Consider the following 21,639-nt stretch of genomic DNA (forward strand, 5'->3'; position numbering starts at 1 on the left):
GGCGGCGCTCGCTCCGGAGCCGGAAGCGCCGGGCCCGCGGAGCGCAGCGGAGCCGGGCCCGCCATGAGCCGCCCGCCCGCGCTGCAGGCGCTGACCTGCGGGCCCTGGGAGATGCGGGAGCGCCTCGGCACCGGCGGCTTCGGCAACGTCATCCGCTGGCACAACAAGGTAGGCGGCGGCCGGGCCCGCGGCGCCCCGGCTCGGGAGCCGGGCTCAGCCCAACTCTTGCTGTGTCCACAGGAAACCGGCGAGCAGGTGGCCATCAAGCAGTGCCGGCAGGAGCTGAGCCCGCGCAACCGCGAGCGCTGGGCGCTGGAAATCCAGATCATGAAGAGGTGAGGCGGGCGGCGGTGCTCTGGGGCCGGGCCCGGTGCCGCTCGGGCCGGGCCGGGCCGGGCGGAGGGGTCGCCGCTCGCTGTCGCGTCGGTGGCGCGGCGGGGGCGGCCCTGGAGCGCGGAGCTGCGCTGAGGGAGGTGCTGGGAGAGGCTTTGGGCCGCCGGGGGATTCCCTTCCGGGAGGTGCCCGGTCCGCAAGTGCGTGGAAGTTGACGCGTAAGGAAATTCACGTTGGGCTGCGTGAGGTTCTTGGGTGTCACGCTGCCGTCTGCGGCTCGTCTGCCGAGCCCTCGGCGCTACAGCAACGCTGCTGCCTGGCCTGGCTTAACGTCTGTGCTGGGGCACTCCCTTGGGAGGTTTTTTCATTTTTCATTTTATTTTCGGGTGTAGTGGTCTGATTGCAGTTTGGGTCTTTTCTGGACGGTGGCAACAGACTGCCTCGCATTCCTTTGCAAGGTTTGTTGCTGTACGTTCTAGACAGGTCTGTAATGCATGTGTGTTGAAGAAAACACATTGGCTTGCATGTGAAATGCCAGGGATTGGAATGAGTCCAGATCCGTGAAAGATGCAAACCTTTAGAATTCACTAATTTAGTTTCCGAAAGGATTTGCGACCATGTAGGACTTTAGGTGATGACCAGGAGCATGTGAACCTGTATAGCAGTTGCAGAAAATCACATGTACTTGCCTGATTTTTGTTCTGCAGACTGAACCATCCCAATGTGGTGGCTGCCCGCGATGTCCCTGAGGGGATGCAGAAGCTGGCACCAAATGACTTGCCACTGTTGGCCATGGAGTACTGCCAAGGTGGAGACCTCCGCAAGGTGAGGTCCCTGGGGTGGTAACCAAAGAATGGATCGGCTTCTAATCTTATCCTAGGTTTTCCACTGAAGTTTTCCCTTAAAACCTTTGCTTTCACATCCTGATGCTTCCTAATTCTAGTCGTGGCATCAGCAGGTGTTGGTGGCTTGGTCCTTGGTATTGTGTTCAGCTTTTGAAGCCTTACATGCTTTGTGAAACTCTTTATTTTTTTGGATGCAAGTGATACTGTGAGGAGTTTGTACATAAAGAATGAGGGCAAATGCTAAGGGATGTGCAACAGCATGTGAGTATGGCCAAAACCATTGTAGGGTAGGTGCATCTGTAGGCTGTGCCCTTCCTGAAAGGGATTAACTCCTGTCTGTCATAGGAAGAAATAACACATGATAATTCTAATCCTGAGGCTTTTCTGACCTTTGCTACAATCTGCCCATAGCTAAAACACAGACCTTAGGCCTGAGATTGGAGTTGATACTGGCAGGCACAGGGGATATGGCAAAGAGGGATGGAACAGAGAGAAGGATGAGAATGGGATGACAGTGACTTCTTTTACCTGCTCCTTTATCCTGCCATGCAATTAAACCAAGGCTGGTTTAATTACAAAGCTGTCATTGCTGCCAGTACAGGTCACAGTGCATAGAGTTTTGTGCTTCTGGAGAATTTAATTGCTGGTGCTGAAATTTCTTGCTGAATACCTGAGAATTTGTGGGACTGTGAGCCTCACTCAGGATAGAGGAGGGAAAGACTGCATTCTGTGTTGCTTACTTGCAGTACCTGAACCAGCTGGAGAACTGCTGTGGCCTGCGGGAAGAAGCTATTCTTATCTTGTTATCTGACATTGGTAAGTGCTGGCAGTTCCTTCAGTTGTCTGAGCTATGGAAACCCTTTTAGTCCTGAATCCACTCTCCAAATACCCAGCAGTGACCTTAGTGACTCCATTTTAGACTGACCTTTTATGATCTTGAACATCCAAAGTGTTGGGAGCCTGGGGAGGTCCTTGGCCTGGAAGGTAGCCAGCATTAGTTTAGTTTGAAGGAAGGATGTGGGGGAACACCCAGAGAGAGAACTCAGTTGTGTCCAGAGTTCTATGATGCTAACTTTACACCCTACACTTAGTGTTTGATTGTATGTTTGATTGTACAAGGTTTGATGTGAAAGCCATGCTTATTACCAGATAGAACTGAATCCTTACTGAGCTCGTGCTAGGTGCTGTTGCTTTTGCTCTTACAATTGGCTTCTTCTGTGTCTCAGCTTCTGCTCTCAGATACCTTCATGAGAACAGGATCATCCACAGAGACTTGAAACCAGAGAACATCGTGCTGCAGCAAGGAGAACAGAGGGTAAGCAGGAAGCAGTTGTCTCTGCCTGCACGGACAAGGCAGCTCACAGGGAACATGCATGTGCTTCATGCAGTTACATGGTCCCTCTGCAAGAGCACTCAGCCCAGGATAACACCTGTCTCAGGTCACTGGGTCAGAGGAACAGTGTTCTGTGTGCAGCTGAGATGAGACATTGTATTAGACATCTGTTAACACCTGAAATTTTGCCTTTCAACTATTAAGGAAAGAGCCAGTTTGTACTGATCAAAGGTTGGAAGGAGCTAGATGTGTAACTGCTAAGTGTGCTATGACACCTTCTAATTCATTGTGGTTTTAGAAATCTACAGTAGCCTCCTGTTTCTACTTCTGTCTCTTCACTGGCACCTTTCTGGTGTAGCTTTGAAGAGCTGAACCTTTTCTTTCTGCTGTATATGATGTGCTTTTAACAGGACTTTGGCCTAGCATTCTTAGTCTCTGTTGTGTGTTTCAGTTAATACACAAAATCATTGACCTTGGTTATGCTAAGGAGCTGGATCAGGGCAGCCTATGCACATCCTTTGTTGGGACTCTTCAGTACCTGGTAAGAAAGGAATTCAGCTGGAAGAGCAGCTTCTGCTTTCTGGTGGGGTAGCATTAACTGTTATCAGGCTTTGGGCTGGGATTAGGTGCTTGTGTGGTATGAGGTGTGTTTGTGGTGCTGAAGCTAGCAAAGGTGACTGCTTTTCTTGCTGACACTGGGTTTTCTGCTGGTTGCTTCTGTTACAAATAAGCAGCAGTGCCAGTCACCAGGAGTGCTGCTCGCTCCGAGAGGGTCTTAAAGTGTGCGAGAGGCAGCGCTCAGCAATGCCTTGAGTCATTTGTACAAATGTTAATGGGCTAGAGGAAGCTCAGAGCTTTGTCTCATGTGTGTGTAAACTGTGCCAGGCTCCAGAGCTGCTGGAACAGCAGAAGTACACAGTGACAGTGGATTACTGGAGCTTTGGCACACTCGCCTTCGAGTGCATTACGGGCTTCCGACCATTCCTACCCAACTGGCAGCCGGTGCAATGGTGAGTGAGCCCTGCCTGGGCGATGAGTGGGCATGATGTGACTTTCCTGTTCACAGGAAGTACAAGTGTGGTCCCTTGATTCTGAGGATAATATCCCTGTGTTCCTTGCCCTTATGGAAACACCCCCCCCTTTGACCCACCTGAGCAAGTTCAGCATTCCTGAATGGGCTAAGGGCTGACTCCTGCAGGGCAGATAACAGAAACCAAAGTGGCATCTGTATTATATCTGTCAAGAGTAGCTTTAAGAGCCTAATGACTTGCAGGATGGGAAAGGCAGGCAATGATTTCACCATTGTGCTTGCTTACATTAGGCATACAAAAGTGCGTCAGAAGAGTGAGCTGGATATTGTTGTTTCAGAGGACTTATCTGGAGAAGTCAAGTTTTCTAGCAGTCTGCCCTGCCCAAACAATCTGAACAGGTGAGTACTAGAAATTGCTGTGCTGAGATAAACTGATCCTTCTGCAGAAGGACCAAGATTATATTATATGCTTTATAAATTGAGTGCATGACACAGGCAGTGCTATTGTCGCTTGTCAGTCTTGGTTTCTGCCTTCTAAACACTGCATTTGTGATAGGGAGAAGTGGGGGGGAGTTTTGTTAGTCCTCCCACACAGAACAGGCCGTATGGGTACTGCAAATGCACTTTTTCCTCTTCTGATCTCCTGGTTTTTATTGCTCAGTGTTTTGTCTGAGAGGCTGGAGAAATGGCTGCAGCTCATGTTAATGTGGCACCCACGTCAGAGAGGTACAGATCCCACATATGGACCCAATGGGTGTTTCAAAGCTTTGGATGACATTTTGAACTTGAAGGTAAGCAATGGGTCTGTATTACCCTGAAAAGTTTTCCAGAGAGTAGTTGCCTGTTGTCTATGAGAGGAGAGGCTTGAATCATAGACTTAGGAGGAAGAGTGAGGCAGAAATTCGTGGAACTGTCTCCTCACAGTTGGTAACAGGTGCTTTCCTCTTGCTTCTTTGAGGACAAATACTCCCTGAGCTTGTTAGGAGTAGTGAAAGTTTCTGTGCATGCTTAGTTCCATATTCTGATGGAGGATTCTACAGCTGAAGGTATTTAGTTGCCATGTGGCCTCTCACTTGATGGAGGACAAGAACTTTGCCATAATGTTAGGAATTAACTGCAGAGTGACTTCCTGAGTCTGCCAAGTGCTTTGAACGGTTTTTTTGGTGGCCATTGTCTCAGTCCCTCCATCTTTGCTCTAACACGAGCAATGCATCTTCAGCCTTTCTCATGCCATGCTACTCTTCTTGCAGTTGCTTCATGTTTTGAACATGGTTACGGGAACTGTGCACACCTACCCTGTGACAGAGGAGGAGACTCTGCAGAGTGTGAAGGCCAGGATTCAGTCAGATACAGGAATTCCAGAACAAGACCAGGAACTACTGCAGGAAGCAGGGCTGGCATTGTTTTCTCAGAAGTTGGTCACTAAACATACAGCTGATAGCAAGGTGAGTCTGGATATTCCCTTTCTTGCTTTTTAGTGAATCAGAAGACACTGCTCTCACTTTGGGATCCCAGGACTTGGCAAGCTTTTGCCATGGGAACCTCACAGACCTAACAGCCATTGTGGCATAGACACCCTGTTGCCTTTGGTGTTCTGTGCTTAGCTGAGGAGGACTACTCTGTTTATGGTGTTACCAAGGCTTGCTTTTCCTGAGAAAACCTAGTTGGGTCTTTTGTCTTGTGCAGATGAATGATACTGCAGCTGCAGACACAGACCTTCTCTTCCTCTTTGATACCAAGAAAGTTTCCTATGAGGCTCAGGTGGCCTTGCGTCCTCATCCAGAAAGCGTTGACTGCATCCGTAAGGACTTTACTGGCATGAACGTGAAGGGGGGTCTGTGTTGAGGGTGGTGTCTGTGCTCTGTGGTTTGTGTCATGTACAAAGAGCAGAGGGGGCTTTTGCATCAAGAAGCAGTAAAATGGAGTCACTAATTCCGTTTATCAGAATAACTGAAAAAAGGAAGTGTTTGATTTTGACATACTGGGAGAACTGCACAGGTGCCTCAAAGGAGCAATATTTTGGTCTGCTTTGTGATAACACAACTTTCCAGCTTCGTGTTGATATGTACATTTCCCTTTTCCCCACCTCCTGTGTTTTCAGTCCAGGATCCAAAGAAGAACCTCCACTTTTTCCAGCTGCGGAAGGTGTGGGGTCAGATCTGGCACACGATCCGGATGCTGAAGGAGGACTGCAACCGCCTGCAGCAGGGGCAGCGAGCAGCCATGTACGCTGGCAGGGTCTCTAAAACACTCATCTCTGTCTTTGCTTTGCTCATCTCTGTGCTCTGCTGAAAGGGAAGACAGAAATGGGACCCTCTTGGAATGGGGGAGCCCATGATTGGAGCTGTAAGCAATTAATGAAAAGCTGAGAGTGACCCCTTTGGCACAACTGCATTTGTCCTCGCTGCTGTCTCAAGTGTCTGCTTTGGATGTAGGTGGAAGCCTGGTGGATTTTTATTTTTGGAGGCTGATAGGAATTTCTTGTCCATGCAGGATGAACCTGTTACGTTACAACAGCACCCTCTCCAAGATGAAGAACTCAATGGCCTCCCTTTCTCAGCAGCTGAAAGCAAAGCTGGACTTCTTTAAAACAAGCATCCAGATCGATCTGGAAAAGTATAAAGAGCAGATTGAATTTGGAATTAGTGAGTATAGCATCTGGCCAACAGGTCTTTTCATGCCTCTTATCCTCCCCAAAACACCTACCCCTTTCTCTGTGAACCTGAGACAGCCAGTCACTGTTCTTTCATTCCTGTAGCTTCTGAGAAGCTGCTGTTTGCCTGGAAGGAGATGGAGCAAGCTGTGGAACTTTGTGGGCGGGTATGTTTCTAAATCTAACTGCTTATCATAAAAAAAAGAGGCTTGTCTTTATTATCTCTCTCCTCCTCCCCCTTTTTCCTCATTCTCCCTGCCTTAAATAGAAATTCCTTGTGTTTGGACTGATTCCAGATTTCACATTGCCTTAGTTTGGGTGACACCATTTCTATCCATTGCTAGTACTACGTGAAGCTTATTCTGTTTTAAGGCTTAGAGGAAAAGGGGAGATCTCGGGGAAACCCCAGAAATGTCTTGGAAGTCGTTTTATCCAAGAGCACCAACCTAATTTCCTTGAACTGAAGTGACTCTAATTCTCATTTGTCTTTGGCCAAGGCTGCTGTTTGTGTCTTGCAAACAGCAAGAAATCTGTGTTTAGAAATATGAGAAAGAAAATCTCTGAGACTGTCCTGTTGCTGCTTTCAGGAGGAGGATGTGGAGCAGCTGGTGAAGAGGATGATGGCCCTGCAGACAGACATTGTGGACCTGCAGAGAAGCCCACTAGGTCGTAAACAGGGAGGAACCCTGGAGGATTTGTGAGTTGAACTGCCTTGAGCTTCAGAGGCAGGAGTGTTTCCAGCTAAGCTTACTGACTACAGGACAATGAAAGGGCTGTTAATTCCACCCAAATGCTGGGGGACTGGGAGGACTTTGACACTAAAGATGGCTTTTGACTCATCTGTCATTGCTCTGAAGTGGCAGACAGGTATAGAAAAGGTTTGAGTTCTCAAACTATTGGTTTTTAATGTTGCTTCTTTGGAAATTCTTTGTTTTTCTTGCTTTTTCCTTCTAGAGAAGAACAAGCCAGAGAGCTGTACCGAAGACTGAGAGAGAAGCCAAGAGGTAAAAGACACTTTAGCTCAGGGTCAGCTTGCTTTGTGTGCAACTAGAAAACCTAGCTGGGTCTTTTGTCTTGTACAGATGAAGGATACTGCAGCTGCAGACACAGAGCTTCTCTTCCTCTTTGATACCAAGAAAGTTTCCTATGCTTGTGTGGCTTTATAAGCTATTCTCAAAATTCCTCTGGAGCTCTTCTCAGAGCAGGCTGTGGCCACAAGCATCTGCTGCTGCTTCTGTGTAGGAAGGATAAAAGACATGGCTGCTCCTTTGATACAGCCCCAGCTCTTTTTCAAGTTTTTTTTTTTTCATTCTGAAGAAGGTGGCCAAAATTCAGTGCAATCATCCCACTCAAACTTGCACATCCTGAACTTTGGATGCTTCAGGATTGAAGCAGTAGTGGAAACAAGCCACTAAGAATCTTCTCACTCTGTCCTATAAACCTACATTTCTGTGTGATACTGACTCTCATTCCAGATCAGAGGACAAGTGGTGACAGCCAGGAAATTGTACGACTGCTCCTGCAGGCAATCCAGACCTTTGAAAAGAAAGTTCGAGTCATTTATGCTCAGCTCAGGTGAGCTTTGTAGAGTTCATTCAGAGTTTTAGAGAAGGCATTTTCTCTTCCAGCAAGAGAAGGTTTAAATCTCAATGCATACAGCTAATGAGATCTTGGAGTATTGCAGGAAATAAGGAACTTCAGGAATGTTCTCCTACTGCAGTGTGATCTGATGTATTTTTACTTTTTTAATAGTAAAACAGTAGTTTGCAAACAGAAGGCACTGGAATTGTTCCCCAGAGTGGAGAAAGTGATGACTCTGATGAGTGAAGATGAAGAAACAGTTGTTAGGCTTCAGGAGAAGCGACAGAAAGAACTGTGGAACTTGCTGAAAATTGCTTGTGTAAGTAAAAGAAAACTCCACTTTAACCCAAGAATATGATCTGTAGCATAGGTCACTGAAATAATAGTAAATTGATTTTGAATTTGTATTAAAGCCAAGTTCCAGGCTGTCTCATATTCCTGGCTGCTGAAAACTAATGGAAATGATTGCACTCTGAACGTTCTGTGTTTTCTTCAGAGTAAAGTGCGTGGTCCTGTCACTGGCAGTCCCGAGAGCATGAGCACCTCACGGCTCGGCAGCTCGGGTCAGCTGCTGCTGCAGGTCCCTCCTGGAACATACAATTTATCAGACTCTGTCAGGAAAAGGTGAGGCCAGGTCTGGAGTTCTTCAGCTGCTACTGCCAGCACCACAAAGCTGGGCTTCCTGCTTTTTGAAATAATGGCACTCAGGGTTCCTCGTATTTTACACTTTGTGTTCAGCTTGTGTTGGCAGCAGTCTTGGTTTACTTTAGGAGTTAACAGCCTTGCAGATCTTCCTTACAAAAATGGGGAATCAGGTATAGGTTCATTTCACTTCCCCCTGCTTCAGTAATAATGGTGGTTTTTTGGTTTTCTTCCTTTAATCTGAGATGGTTGGGCTCACTTAGAAGTGCACTGCCAGCAAGAACTGTTGAAGCATTGTCATGGAGCTGTATCATTGAGGAGAATCCTGTAGCCAAGCCTGGGTGGTTCTGGCTTCCCTGGGTCACCAGGTGGAATGAGAGACCTTGGTTTGTTTATTGGCATGTTGCTCCATCCTTAAGGTTACAGCCTTCTCAGCTTTTTCTCTAGCAACAGTGGCTGCACATAGTAAGAGCCCAATACCATCCTGGAATACATTTCTTTGCCCCTGTGTAGTCACTCGGGGGCTGCCACCAACTTTTCAAGTTGCAGTGTGAATTACAGACCTATGAGCTGACTGACTTCAGTGTTCTGTAGTGTATCTGCTCTTTAAACTGTCATAGGAATTAATAATGACAGAATTGCCCCTTTCAGTGAGGAGCTACTGCTGGAATCTCGGAAAGTTTGCAGCCAACTGGAAAATGTGATGCACGACACAATGAAGGATCAAGAGCAGAGTTTCTTGGTAATGTATTCATTCTTCTATAAATGGACTGGGGAAGTGCATGGCTTCAAAGCTCTGCTTCTGCAGCTTTGCCACCACCAGTATAGCTAATTGAAATCTGCAGTTTACTCCTGGACAAGGGGAGAGCAGGAGCTGCAGAGATAGGAAATGCCTGTTCCCTCATCAGCTGTTGACTGACATTATTCTGCTTGCCAGGACTGAACAGTAAAGGATGGGGCAAAGCACTTGGCAGTTGTACAAAAATACTGCAAAACTGCACACAAATTTAAGATCAGTGGGTGGCAGTACAGTGGTGGGCAGGGATGCTTAATTTAATGATGCAGAATATGAAAAAGATTGTAAAATAGGTTAGGTTTACTTGATAGCAGTCACGTGGCTCATTGTGAAATTATATTGACCAACGTGTTCACAGTAATTTTTTAAAACCCTTAACATGCCTTTATTCTAGAGAAAGCTCAACTTTAAGCTGGTGCTGAACTTCATTTATTCTTTAGGCTCTAGACTGGAGCTGGCTGCAGCTCCAGGTAGAAGAAACAAACAGCCCAGGACAAACAGAGATGTAAAATCCCTTTGGTTGCCTCTGAAGCCGAGCTACTCTGGGAAGCCAACTGTGAAAAGCTGCTGCCTCTGAGGAGGGAACATCAACTGCCTTCTTCTGCTGTGACACACATGGCCCAGCTTTTAGTATCCACTCCTCAGACACTTTTTCACAAAGATACGAGTAGGGAATGCCTGTTCTTAACCGCTTGGAAAATGTTCTTAATTGTGCCTTAAGACAGCAGGTAGTCTGTCCTGATAAATCTTCCCTTAGGCATCACCTGTGGCTGTTTTGCTGCATTTTAGGCTTTCTAATGAACAATGGACATACCCAGTCACTGGTAGATGTCACCTTCCTAATGAACTGTGAACTTGATTTCTTGACTTTGCTGATTTGCACTTTTTTTCTTTAAGTGTAATGGTTGTACTTACCTGGTACTTGTTTCCTGTATGGGAACGAAATTATCTAAAACATGTAAACTTTTGGTTTGCTCTTTTTGATGCGCTCAATAACATTTTAATGGAAAAAGCTGCTTTCACTGTGGGGTGTCTAAAACATGAGAGGTGTAAGAATGTTATCCTAGAAACCAAAGGAGAAGGAGAGCTTCAGTGTGCAGGTATCTTGTAACAAAGCATTTGCAGATTATCTATTAACTATGCTTAAAGTTGCATGAAAAGGGGAAAAAAAAAGGACCAAAAACCTCAGCTGGATGAAACCTGGTGAGAGTCAACACACAGCAACCTTGTGTTCTGACCGTGACCAATTTATTTCATTCTGATGTAAACCCCAAATTTCCACTACAGCACAGAGACCTCCTTTATAAAAGGCTGTGAAGTATAGGACATGCAAAATGCAATACAATAGTGGGGAGAGGTTGGATTTTCTTCTGTTTTTTTTTGAAACAGATTTAAAATACAGGAAACTGAAATGTGGCACAAACATCACAACTTCCATGCATGCCTTCACGTGGCTTCCTTTGTTGTGCTGGCACACACTGGACTTCAGCATTGAGTTCAAGTCATTCTTGGGAAGAGCAGGAAGTTCACACTTCTTCAAATTTCGGAGTAATATTAAGGCTGAAATGCATGGGGTTCACTTTTCCTTCATCTTCCAGAGCACCACCAGTTGTTTGACCTCAAGCTGTGTTAAGCTTCCAGCTCAAATGCCAGCCCGAGTTTGTGACCTCCAGCAGCGAAATTCTTGCCATCAATCAAGCCTGAGAGCGTCAGCTTTACACCTACAAAAGCAAGGCATGAGAGCCATCACACCCTGGGACAGGTCCCTGTGCAGTGTGGACACACACATCCTTTACTTCTGAGTCTGCACAAAGACTTCTAAAGGACTTCTAGCTCCTCTGCTCATCTGTTCTGCCCTGAGACAACAGTGAATTAAACCACAGTGCAGCACTCAGCACTGTTTGCTCCTCTGCAGGGAGAATTACCTACCAGGTCGGAGGGTGTGAGTGTAACCAATTCCAATGAGGCTGGCATTGTTCACTTTAGCCTGCAAGAAAAAAAAAAATCACAATATTTATACACTGAATACTTAAGTATTGATACAGAAGTGTGCCAGTGCCCTGAGAAGGGGGATTATGCATTAATGCTCTTCAGCTGATTGCAGACCAAGCTCTTTTAGAATGAGTTTCACTCTTTTCTCAGGAGTTTCCATCTCAAGCAAATGGCAGTCCTGCACCAATTCTGCCCACACAGAAAGCCATGCTGTTCTTCACTCCTCCATCCTTTAAAGAGCTGCTCACTCCAGCCCCTCAGAGCCTGCTCACATCACTCAGGAGGGATTTTCTTTTTTCTTCTAATGAGCAAGAAATACATGAACATGCAATCCCCTTTTTGCATTGCTACGTTTTGAGCTCTTCACAATAGCATTTCTCATCTTTGATTTTGGTTCAATGCTCCTGGAACTAATTGTTGTTTTGAAACATAAATGCTTGGAACTTCAGTTCTTAGTATTAAAACACTCACATCTCAGCTGACTTTCAAGGGTTAACTTACTGTTCAGAGAGGGCTGTAAGCTCAGCTGAACTTCCACCATTGTAACCATAATATGGTCTTACATTATGGATTTCAGAATTAAAAGGACACTGTGTCCTTTCATTACCTTTTAAAATATACTTTGCAGCACACTAGCACACTACTCAGAATATTTCACTATGGACAAAATTACGTTTAGGATTTCTTTACCCCAATAATTTCACAAAATGTGACGTGCGAGGTCCCAATTTAAATCTGAACCAAAACAAAAGCCACAATTTGCCATCTACCATACTTCCTCAGTAACTAATTAAAGCAACTGCTTCATAACACAGATTTTCAGTATTAAGGGGGAGCTTGAAATACTCATTTCTGTAACACAATTCTTACCGCAACAGAAGACTTCTCATCCAGCTGGTACCTCCCAGCAATACCAAAACGTGTGTTGTTACTGCCAGCAGTCCATGCAAGATTGACTGAGGTCTCAACCTTGTTAGTGACCTTCTGATAAATTGACCCACCAAACTCAGTGCCATCGTTCCTGTTTGTAACAGATGCAAGCGAGTCAAGCCTTGCCTTGTTTGTAACTCCTTGGATTAACCCTTCCCCACAATCCTTTGATCATTGTCTCCTAAACTGAGCCCTGAGCCCAAGCTCACTGCTGGCAGACTGCTGCTCATCTTTGTTTTGCACAAAACCTATTTTGCTTTGCAGAATGGAACAGGACTTTCCAACAGCCAGAGTCCTACAGTTTGAGGTTCTGACAAAAAGAAACCCCAACAACCCACCCAGATAAACGCCACAGTGCAGTAACACACAAAGGAGACTGCAGTTATGGGAATGAGGAGGCTGAAAACCATGTTGGTGCATTGCAGTTGTTTAAAAACACCATCTTCAAAGCACCTCAGGCCATCTGGATGCCAAGACTAGAGCTGTGCAGGGATGACAGCTGGAAACACACACAATGCTACACCTGCCTTTCTCCTTCACCCATTTCTGAGGGAGGAACTCTCTGGCTGATTGAGGAGGGGAAAAGGTGGAGTAGTTTAACTGCAGGCTTTGTTCTCTTGTGCCATTACAGAAGTTAAAGCTCTCAGCTTTTCATTACAAATTGCCATAAAGGGCCTCTACATCACCATCTTAGATACACAAACCCCAAAATTACTCGGAAACAAGGTGTCAAGAGACAGCCAAGAGATGGGAAGGTGTCCCAATTTTAAATGAAAACACTGAATATAAATGAATTGGAAACAAATCAGCATCCCCTTCCCTTCACCCACCTTTGACCTAAGGCCATCACTGCTAACTGTTCCCATAGTTGGGCTCCTCTGATGCTTTTCTAGGCTCAGGTAATACTTACACATTAGTGTGCAGCTGAAAGTCCTCGGCCTTGTATCCCAAGGCAAAGTTCCTTTGTGTGATCTTGTACTTGGCTGTATCAAAAGCTGTCTGGTAGCCAGCAAGCCACCCTTCATAGCCCACCACTGCCCAGCCATAAACAGTTGGCCCAGAGAGATCAATGTCTACGCTGCAGCCTACATGGACATAATCTCTTTTGTAGGTGGTCTTCAACTTCCCACTCTTCTTCCTGCAGAAACATGCAGGGTTATGCACAGGAGTACACAAGGATGTAAGGAATGTAGTTTTGTTTCAATATGGGTGTCCCTTAATCAGTTAATGAAACTATTGTGTTCCCTGCTCTCCACTTGGCTGCAGGAGGAGGCACAGGATAAAGATCATGGTGCTGTGTACATTCATTCACCTGGTGCCACTTTTTCTCCTACCACCTCAAACTCCATACAATCCTCAAGAAACAAGAGAGACAAAATTGTTTCTCCTTCATGCTTTAAAACCCATCTGGTTTCAAGTTTTTTTTTTTTTTTCTCTGTGAGTGTAATGGGTTCTGGCATCATCAGTTTATTTCAGGAGCATCCATAGGCCTGCACAACAGCTGTCTTTCAAGGGATTTTTGTCCCTTTGGTTATCTCCACTGTTCTTGTGCATTGCTTGCTTTCCTTTCTTCACTGCTCCTCCACCAAAACCAGATTTCCTCATCCTCCAGCCATCATCCCCTTAGTCTGCCTTTTTCTGGCCCTCTTGTGACACCAATTCCTCTCTCCAATGTGTGTCTGTTGATTTTGCTACCAACTCAAACACAACTACAGCAAAACTTCAGCACCTCTTTACTTCTCCCCCCGAGCTCCTTTCTCTTCCACTCAAGACATGGCAGAACCCTTGTGCTGCCACTTGCTCACACCTGGGCCTGGGGTCTCATTTTGGACTTAGCTTCTAATTCCTCATATCCAAGCAGTGTTTCAAACTCAGGTCTTCTGACAGGCTCTCCCAAATAAATTAGAACCAATAAATTAGAACCAATCCTTATTTGCAAAGCAGTCTCAATCTTTACTCAGACCTAAACACCCCTCCTTTGCTTTGCTTCTTGCCAAATTTAAGTACAAGTGAATTGAGAAAGACAACTAAGTGCTATTCCACTGCCCATTCTACCTCCTCATTCAACTGTGTACAGACATCATCTGGCCAAAAGCATCAGCAAAAAAAAAACAAAATAAAATTGGCTTACTGACTCGACAGCCTTAGGACTGCCAAGAACATGAAGATCTGGTTGTTTAAGGGGAGAGTTAGAGATTAGTACCTACTGCAAAATGAGAAATTTGCCACTGGCCAAAAAGCTGAAGAATTTTTTCAAGCAGAACTCGTCCTTCTGAGTTAGGTATTACCCACTGCCTGCAGAAGATTCTACAGTGATTGCAGAATCTTCTCCAATAAATGCTGAGCTTTTACACAATGAGCAAAGTATTTTTAGAAGTTATGGGAAATTCTAGCAGTCTGCAGATAAAGGTAATAGAAAATGTTTACCCTGTGTTTGGTACAAATGTAGTGTCAAGAGCCACCTTCAACCCGTCAACCATCTGCAAAGAAAAACACACATCTGCTCAAAAATCAGTTGAAACATAATTTCTTATATTCCACCACTACATCTCTACTTCCCATCTAAAGAGAAAACAAAATAGAACTCTAATGTCTCCCTCATGATTTCCAATGAAATCTGAAGATGCTGCATGATGAAGGATTAAAACAGGACCTTTTCTTCCCACAAGGAAGCCCTTTAACAGCACAGACTTTGTAAAAACTTCCTGGTTTTACATATAGGAAGTTGACACATCTGGTGCTGGCAACAAGAAAATTATTCACAGAATTATGACAGAAAGAAAACGACTCAAGTCATGTTTCCTTATTCTTTATAGTTCAGGCAGTCCACACAGGAGCTCAAGAATCTCTCTCATAATCTACAGGTTCTGTGTTTCCTCACAGGCCAAAGCGCACACCCCTCTCATTTTCACCCACCTTTCTTATTAGCTGCACTTTCCATTCTGAAGCACAGGTGAAAGTACAAACATGAATGGCCCCACCTGGCAGGAACTCCTATCTTTGGCATCACTACCTTATCCCTGAGGCATTAATGAAAGGCATAAACCTGTTAATGTCCAAAAAACCTGTGTTTTGAGAATGCTGCATGCTAGCAACCCTTTGTGTAAGCAGTGCCGAGCTGCAAACATTCATCCTTCTCTTCAACCTTATATATATAAAATATATTCAATCTCAACGCAGCCAAATTTGAGTTCTTTTACATGAAAGCATTTAAAATTATGAGACCTGTCTTTGGTTTCCCTGCCTGGCTGCAGCAGTGCCAGTTCTGCACAGTCAGGTTCATTCAACAATGCAGTAACTGTGCCCCCAAATCATGAGCTAGCACCCCCCACTCCCAGCCTGTGTGTTCTGCAACTTTTTTTCATACTCCAGGTGCTTTTGTGCAATTTTCATTCTCCAGTGTTTCCTGTTCATCTCAATCCCGTCTCATACCAGCTGCAGAAACATTTCCAAAGGATCCACTTAGTCTTACTTTATTCTCGACAGAGATTTCTGTTCCCAATGTGTTATCTGTGTTCCACTTCTGAGTGAATGTAAGTCCGTGGCATTTGTCCTTGTATTTGGTCTCCAGACTGCCCGAAGCCTTGCCCGTGTCCGTGTTGGAGGAACCGACTGCATTGAATTCCTGTCAAGAGCACAAGAGCACACAGTCACAACACAGCCTGCCTTGGGAGGAAGCCAAAGAGTCCCTGAGGCCCATTTTTATGGGAATGGCCCACACAGAGATCAAACCCACAGCCTTGGCATTGGCAGCACCGTGCATCAGCCAAGCTCATCCCAGGGTCAGGAGTTTCAGCACTCTTTATATTTAATTACATTCACTTTTCCCACTTGTCCCACTCACACCCTTAGGCCTTTTGACAGAACCCTCAGAATCACCGTGCTCCTCCTCCCTATCCCCACCTAAAACAATTTCTTTTGTGTCACAGAATGCTTCTCCTTCTGGCAGCCCTGCTCTGAATATTTCTGTTATTGAGGTGAACTGACAGAGCCTTGGAACCTGCCCAGCTTGGCAAGAGCCGTGTGAAACAAAGACCTGACAACTTCATTCACTTCTCCCCGTGGGAGTTTGATTACCTGCTACCCCCACCTTAACTTTACCACACTTTTCCCCAAGCTTATGCATCAAAAGTCCTTTTTCTGACTTCCACTGCCAAAGTGGCAGTTATTTCAACACTTCACAGGAATGCCATGCACTTAGCAGGCAAAACCACTTGCAATCTATGAAAGAGTTCTAATCAACAGACACTGTCACTGTGGTTTTCTAAGTCCACAGAAGAACACCCAAACCTTTGTGCTGTAACAATCTGAGGTACTATTAGTATCCATGTATGAATTAGACCTCATGCTTTGTTCTTAATTTCATCCCCAAAACTCCATTATTGTTGCATCAGAATCACTAATAAGCTCAAAACCTGAAGCAACAGACAACTGTACCCAAACCATATCTATCTTGTTTTCCCTCTTGCTGTTTTTACAGTGCTCTTGTTGTGGAGTGCTGGATAAAGATTGCAAATGGCTTCACATGCATGGATCCTACAGCAGATCTAGGGTATGGACACGGTCAAACTGTGCAATGTGAATAACAACACCACTAAAAACAATTCCTCACTGTACAAATGACACAGTATGCAAAAAGCCTTGGCAGACAAAGCAAGAAAGAGCCAAGGTGTCAAAACAGTCACCATTCTTACCAACTGGACAAACATCCAAAGAACATTGCATGGAAAAGAAAAAGCCCATTTTAGAACTTAACACAGTTGTTCATGTTGCATCACAATCAGAAGGCAGCATCATTAACTACCAGCATATTGTCTGAGAATCAGAACCTCCAGCCAGGACAACTGCCTGTCAAGAGCTGTCAGTGAGCAGGAACAGCCATGGCATGGAGACCACATCATTTCATGGGCCCACACCTTCCTGGTGTGAAATCATCAAACCTCAGCTGAGACAGAATGCAGTCATACAGAAGGAAGGACTTGCACCATTTGCACGGTCAGAATGCAGGAGAAGGAGGGAGCTCGGGCAAATATGGTTACAAGGGGGCTGAGAAACAGCTCATCTCACCAATCAGAACAGCACTGAGCTGCAGTGAGACATGCAGGACTCTGAGTCAGTGTAAGAAAAATATTATCTAGTAGATAATGCATGCCTGTGGGTAAAGATCAAAATTATCACCCCCATTCCCAGTTTTGCCAGCTCTCCTGGGAAACTGGGAGGAAGCTCCACTTGGCCATCATTAAATTGGGGATCACAGGATATTCTTGTTACTTGGAATGCTAAAGCTTACTTAAGCTCTCAAATTCTACATACAGGATACTGCAGGACTGTTTTCAGTTTTAATTAAGTCTTGAATTTTAAGCACACTGGAAATGAGTGAAAACACAGTTAAGTTAAACTCTGGTGCTTACTTGTCCCTTGATCTTTTGCATACAAGTCCCTCTGGACTAAAATTCCTATGCAAACTAGTAACTGCAGGGAAACTCAGTTAAGTAGAAATGAGAGCTAGGTAAGGTGAAGAAACTCCTGTTTGGGATGTGTCAGTGGAACAGGCAGGAAAGTAACAACAAGGTGTGTGAAAATTCTTGCATGTCCCAGGGAAAAAAGCACTGCTACATCAACTTCATACTATTGTGGAAATATCTGTCAGCTATGAGCTTAAAAATGAGAAATGAAAGAGAGAAGCAACACCTGCTAGCAAGCTCTAATACTTGTTGCCAGTTCAGGAATTTGTCCTTCCATTGCTAAGCTGGTGATGTTTAAAGTCCCCAGCACTTACCACCCCACTGGAAGACTTGGTCTTCAACTCCAACTTGACCATTCCAAATCCTGAAAATAAAATAGCACACAGCACCTGGTTCATTGAAAGACACAAACAAGGCTCATTTCCAACACACCCAAAGAATGCCACAGGCACACTGAGCTGAAACAATTTTCATGTTTGAACAGTTGTTGAACACATTGAGGGTTACGAGGATTGTGAGAAGAATGACTGAAGGACCTCTGACAACTCAAAGTGAGTTGTGTCATCATTTATAGTTACAACAGACACTTTTTTATACTAATTTATAAAGACACTAATTTATAGTTACAACAGCCACCAACCATCCAGCACCTCCACCTTCTGCAGGCTGGGACCCACCAGTACAGTTAACCTCCTCTTCTGGCTTACTTAGTTCACATTTTATTTTGGATTTCAGGGCAGGAAATTTTTCTTCTCCTCTACTCCAAAAAAATGTTTCAACTTATTTCAATGAGTTCCATATAGATAAGTACTACTGCTTTCTTCCTCTTCTGTCTGCTCTCAATCTAGGGAAATATCTGCCCCTTGCACTAAGTAGAAAAGCCTGAAGTAACTGACTTTAAATCAGGGAACTTGAGTTAATTTTCAGCAAATCCTGAACTCCAGGGTGGGAGAGACCAGACCACAGTGCATTTTAGTTTTATGTGGCATCTGGGTTTGGGATACAAATGAAATCTTTATTGCACACAAACTCAGATTTAAAAAAAATCAACACTTTCTAGTCGTGTTTCCAGAAAAGAGGCAAATGCAAATACTGTGAAAATATCTGCACTCCAGCTTTAACAACAGACTATTCTGATGAACATAAAGGTCACTCTTCCTCAGGAACCTGCCACTGCCACAGCACTCTCCATCAGCATCCCTGATTTAATGACTCTAAATAGAAAAATCAGAAGGTAAAAAAGGAGGCAGCATTTTTCAGAGGCTCTTCTGGAGTGCACATTAAGGTCAAACTTGGAATCTTCCCCTCAAACTCTCTGCCACTGCAGTACTACCACAGCACACGTGCAGAGCTCAGAATCAAAAGGGGCTGGATGCTGCAGGGCTCTGCTGGGAATCAGGGATCAGGGAAGCTCTGAGGTGCCTGTTAAGGTTCTTACAGGCATTTCCAAGGAAAAAATCTGAGAGGTGATCAAACCATCCTCGTCTTACTCACCATACCCCTTGTTGAACACATCCCTGGCAGACTTTCCCAAGTCACAGTATGCCGGTGGGCAAGCCATTGGATCTGAAACACACAGCAAGCTGTAAGAACCTCAGCAGAAAACCTAAACTATTCCCAAAGCATGAATAAACAGCTGTGATTAGCAGTCTGTGAGAATGCCACCAATGCAGAACTGTCAGATCTTTGGAGAATGTTCATCAAAGTCATCCCTGCATCCTTGCTGCTTTGTCCAAAACAAGCTGCAATTCAAGGAATTTATAAAAGCCAATCTATTATTTGGAATCACTGAAGCCCAGCTATTAAATCTCACTACATGTGCTGGCCTCACAGTCCTACAGGACTCATGGGAGCCTTATTGCTGCTCTGATAATGAGGAAACGTTGCTTTTGTGATGGGACCTCGAGTGGCAAAGGACAGCATCAACCCTTAACAATTCCAAAGGAAAACAGGTGTCACTTCTATCAGCACTCATGACTTCACAGAAAGCTTTTTCAGAGATGTGAAAAATATGAAAGAGATCTCTGCACACCATCCAGTAGCCATCAGTGAGTATTTCTGCACTGTGCGGTCGTCAGAGCAGCAAAAATTTGCAAATAGGGGCACATTTCCTAATATTGTTACAACTACATGGGAAAACACAGCTCAAAAGGATGGGCATGTAATATTGCAGTGTAGATGATACATTTTATTAGTCACCACAATTTAGGAATTTTGCATCAGAACAGCCACAGTAAAGAAGTAAAGGCAAACTCTTCCCCAGTGGAAAATTAAGTCTTCCTCTTCTGAAATAAGTTTGCATAAATGTAAAGGTGCACCTGCTCCAGAAGAGAAAAGGTATAAAAGATGCTCCTTTCATTTGATTTTAAGGAGAACTCTTTTGTCATCCAAAAAGGTGACATTTAGGATTTCTGATGTCGGGTGTTGCAGAGAAAAATATGAACAAATGCATCAGCAGTAGGAATGGCAATCTCTTGTGTTTACACCTCATTTTAATAAGGCTACTGAGACATCTGAAAATTGTAAGCCTGTCCACTCTCTTTACACTATGGAGCCATATCTTGTGTGTTCTATTTATTTGAATGTGTGCGTTAAATTTTATGCAAGCATTTAAACAGAATTAAAAAAAAAGAGATTCTCGAGGTTAGCCCATACTGAAACACTGAAATTCTTTGCTAACAACAAGCAGCCCTACTTGCACAACAGACTCGTCGGTTTCACAGCTCTTAACGTGAAATTTGAATGGCAACAGGTGACGAAACGACGTGTGAAGCGGGGAAAGAAACACAAGAACACGCGCATCGCTCTGCGGAACAGGTGTAAAAACCAAAACCAGCCAAAAACCCAAACAAAACAATGAATCCTTGCACGAGCAACGACAACAGCCCTGAGGGCGGGTTCCCGTTTCCTGGGGGATGCGGCGGGGCCTCGCCCGCGGGCACCGCACGCACCTTTGGCGGCGGGGCCGGAGGGGCGGCGGCTGCGCGGCCCCGGGAGCGCGAGCGCCGCCCGCGCCGCGGCTCTGCCCGCGTTACGCAACGGGTAACGGAGCGGGCGCGCTCCGCGCCGCTTCCTCTCCCGGCCGAAATGCCGGCGCCGGGGCAGCACTCGCTCGCAGCCGCCTCTTAAGTTCGTGCCTCCCGGCCGAGAAAGCGGAGCAGCCAGCAGAGCCCCGGCCGCGCGGCCTCAGAGAGAGAGAGAGAGCGAGCGCCGGCCCCGCGTCCCGGGGCCGCCCCTTCAGCAGCGTGTGGGCCTGCGGGCGAGGAATTGCCGCCGGAGCGAGCGAGCGGCCGGCGCCCCCTCGGGCCTGCGGCAAGGTGACTCGGGGGACGCCCGCCTCCGCCTCGGTGAGGCGCAGAGGACAGCAGCTGCAGGGCTGCAGGCGGACAGCGCCGCGAGGCCCGGCCCGGCCCCACCCGGCCCTGAGCCCCGCCGCGGCCCCGGCGCTACCTGCCGCCCGCGCTGCCTCCGGTACGGCTCCCGGCGCCCCCACCTCCGCATGCGCGGCGGGAGCGCTGCGCACGCGCCCGGGCTCCGGCCCCGCCCACCCCCGCGAGGCCCCGCCCACCCCCGCCCCGCCCCGCCCCGTGCGCGCGGCCGAGGCGCGCCCGGGGCTCCCGCCGGTGCCGCAACCGGAGCCGGTGCCGCAACCGGAGCCGGTGCCGCAACCGGAGCCGGTGCCGCAACCGGAGCCGGTGCCGCAACCGGAGCCGGTGCCGGCGGTACCGAGCTGGGCTTCCAAGGGACCCAGGAGACCTGCGGAGGCGTTCAGTGCCTGGCAGAGCCGGGATGAGACTCCAGCGGGCACTAAAGGTCCTCTCAAAGCCTTTACCTGCTGTGAAAAATGAGTATTTTATGATTGGCTATATAAAATATAATACATATTATATATAATATATATAATACAGCATAATATAACATATGTATAATATAATATATATTATATACATTATATATATATAATACAGCATAACTTTCTAACATAGCACACATATTATATGTGTTATGTTAAAAAGTTATGCTGTATTAATTTTCTCAA

The 21,639-nt window shown here is 45.9% G+C and overlaps 2 protein-coding genes across 4 annotated transcripts; one reads left to right on the forward strand and one right to left on the reverse strand.

Moving 5' to 3' along the window:
* Nucleotides 1-38: 38 nt before the first annotated feature.
* On the forward strand, nucleotides 39-11,682 carry IKBKB (inhibitor of nuclear factor kappa B kinase subunit beta). Its single transcript, XM_036396623.2, has 21 exons — nucleotides 39-168; nucleotides 241-335; nucleotides 1,041-1,158; nucleotides 1,925-1,994; nucleotides 2,405-2,493; nucleotides 2,963-3,052; nucleotides 3,397-3,521; nucleotides 3,833-3,940; nucleotides 4,203-4,332; nucleotides 4,792-4,986; nucleotides 5,228-5,342; nucleotides 5,643-5,766; nucleotides 6,035-6,186; nucleotides 6,300-6,361; nucleotides 6,782-6,891; nucleotides 7,149-7,198; nucleotides 7,670-7,769; nucleotides 7,947-8,094; nucleotides 8,272-8,399; nucleotides 9,069-9,159; nucleotides 9,654-11,682. The coding sequence occupies exons 1-21, from the start codon at nucleotides 64-66 to the stop codon at nucleotides 9,720-9,722; spliced, it is 2,274 nt and encodes a 757-aa protein (XP_036252516.1). The 5' UTR covers nucleotides 39-63; the 3' UTR covers nucleotides 9,723-11,682.
* Nucleotides 10,440-21,128, reverse strand: VDAC3 (voltage dependent anion channel 3). Of its 3 annotated transcripts, none has more exons than XM_036396631.2 (9): nucleotides 21,051-21,128; nucleotides 19,095-19,166; nucleotides 17,915-17,964; nucleotides 15,608-15,760; nucleotides 14,563-14,615; nucleotides 13,046-13,273; nucleotides 12,076-12,226; nucleotides 11,143-11,200; nucleotides 10,440-10,934 (listed from the first exon to the last, which is right to left on the reverse strand). In XM_036396631.2, the coding sequence occupies exons 2-9, from the start codon at nucleotides 19,159-19,161 to the stop codon at nucleotides 10,843-10,845; spliced, it is 852 nt and encodes a 283-aa protein (XP_036252524.1). In that variant the 5' UTR covers nucleotides 19,162-19,166; nucleotides 21,051-21,128; the 3' UTR covers nucleotides 10,440-10,842. The 3 variants fall into 3 exon arrangements, with proteins under 3 accessions (XP_036252524.1, XP_054373486.1, XP_054373487.1); XM_054517511.1 differs by lacking the exon at nucleotides 21,051-21,128 and adding an exon at nucleotides 20,552-20,730; XM_054517512.1 differs by lacking the exons at nucleotides 17,915-17,964; nucleotides 19,095-19,166; nucleotides 21,051-21,128 and adding an exon at nucleotides 16,830-16,859.
* Between the last annotated feature and the right edge of the window lie 511 nt (nucleotides 21,129-21,639).

The sequence above is a fragment of the Molothrus ater genome, chromosome 28, assembly GCF_012460135.2.
Source record: "Molothrus ater isolate BHLD 08-10-18 breed brown headed cowbird chromosome 28, BPBGC_Mater_1.1, whole genome shotgun sequence".
Taxonomy (NCBI): Eukaryota; Metazoa; Chordata; class Aves; order Passeriformes; family Icteridae; genus Molothrus; species Molothrus ater.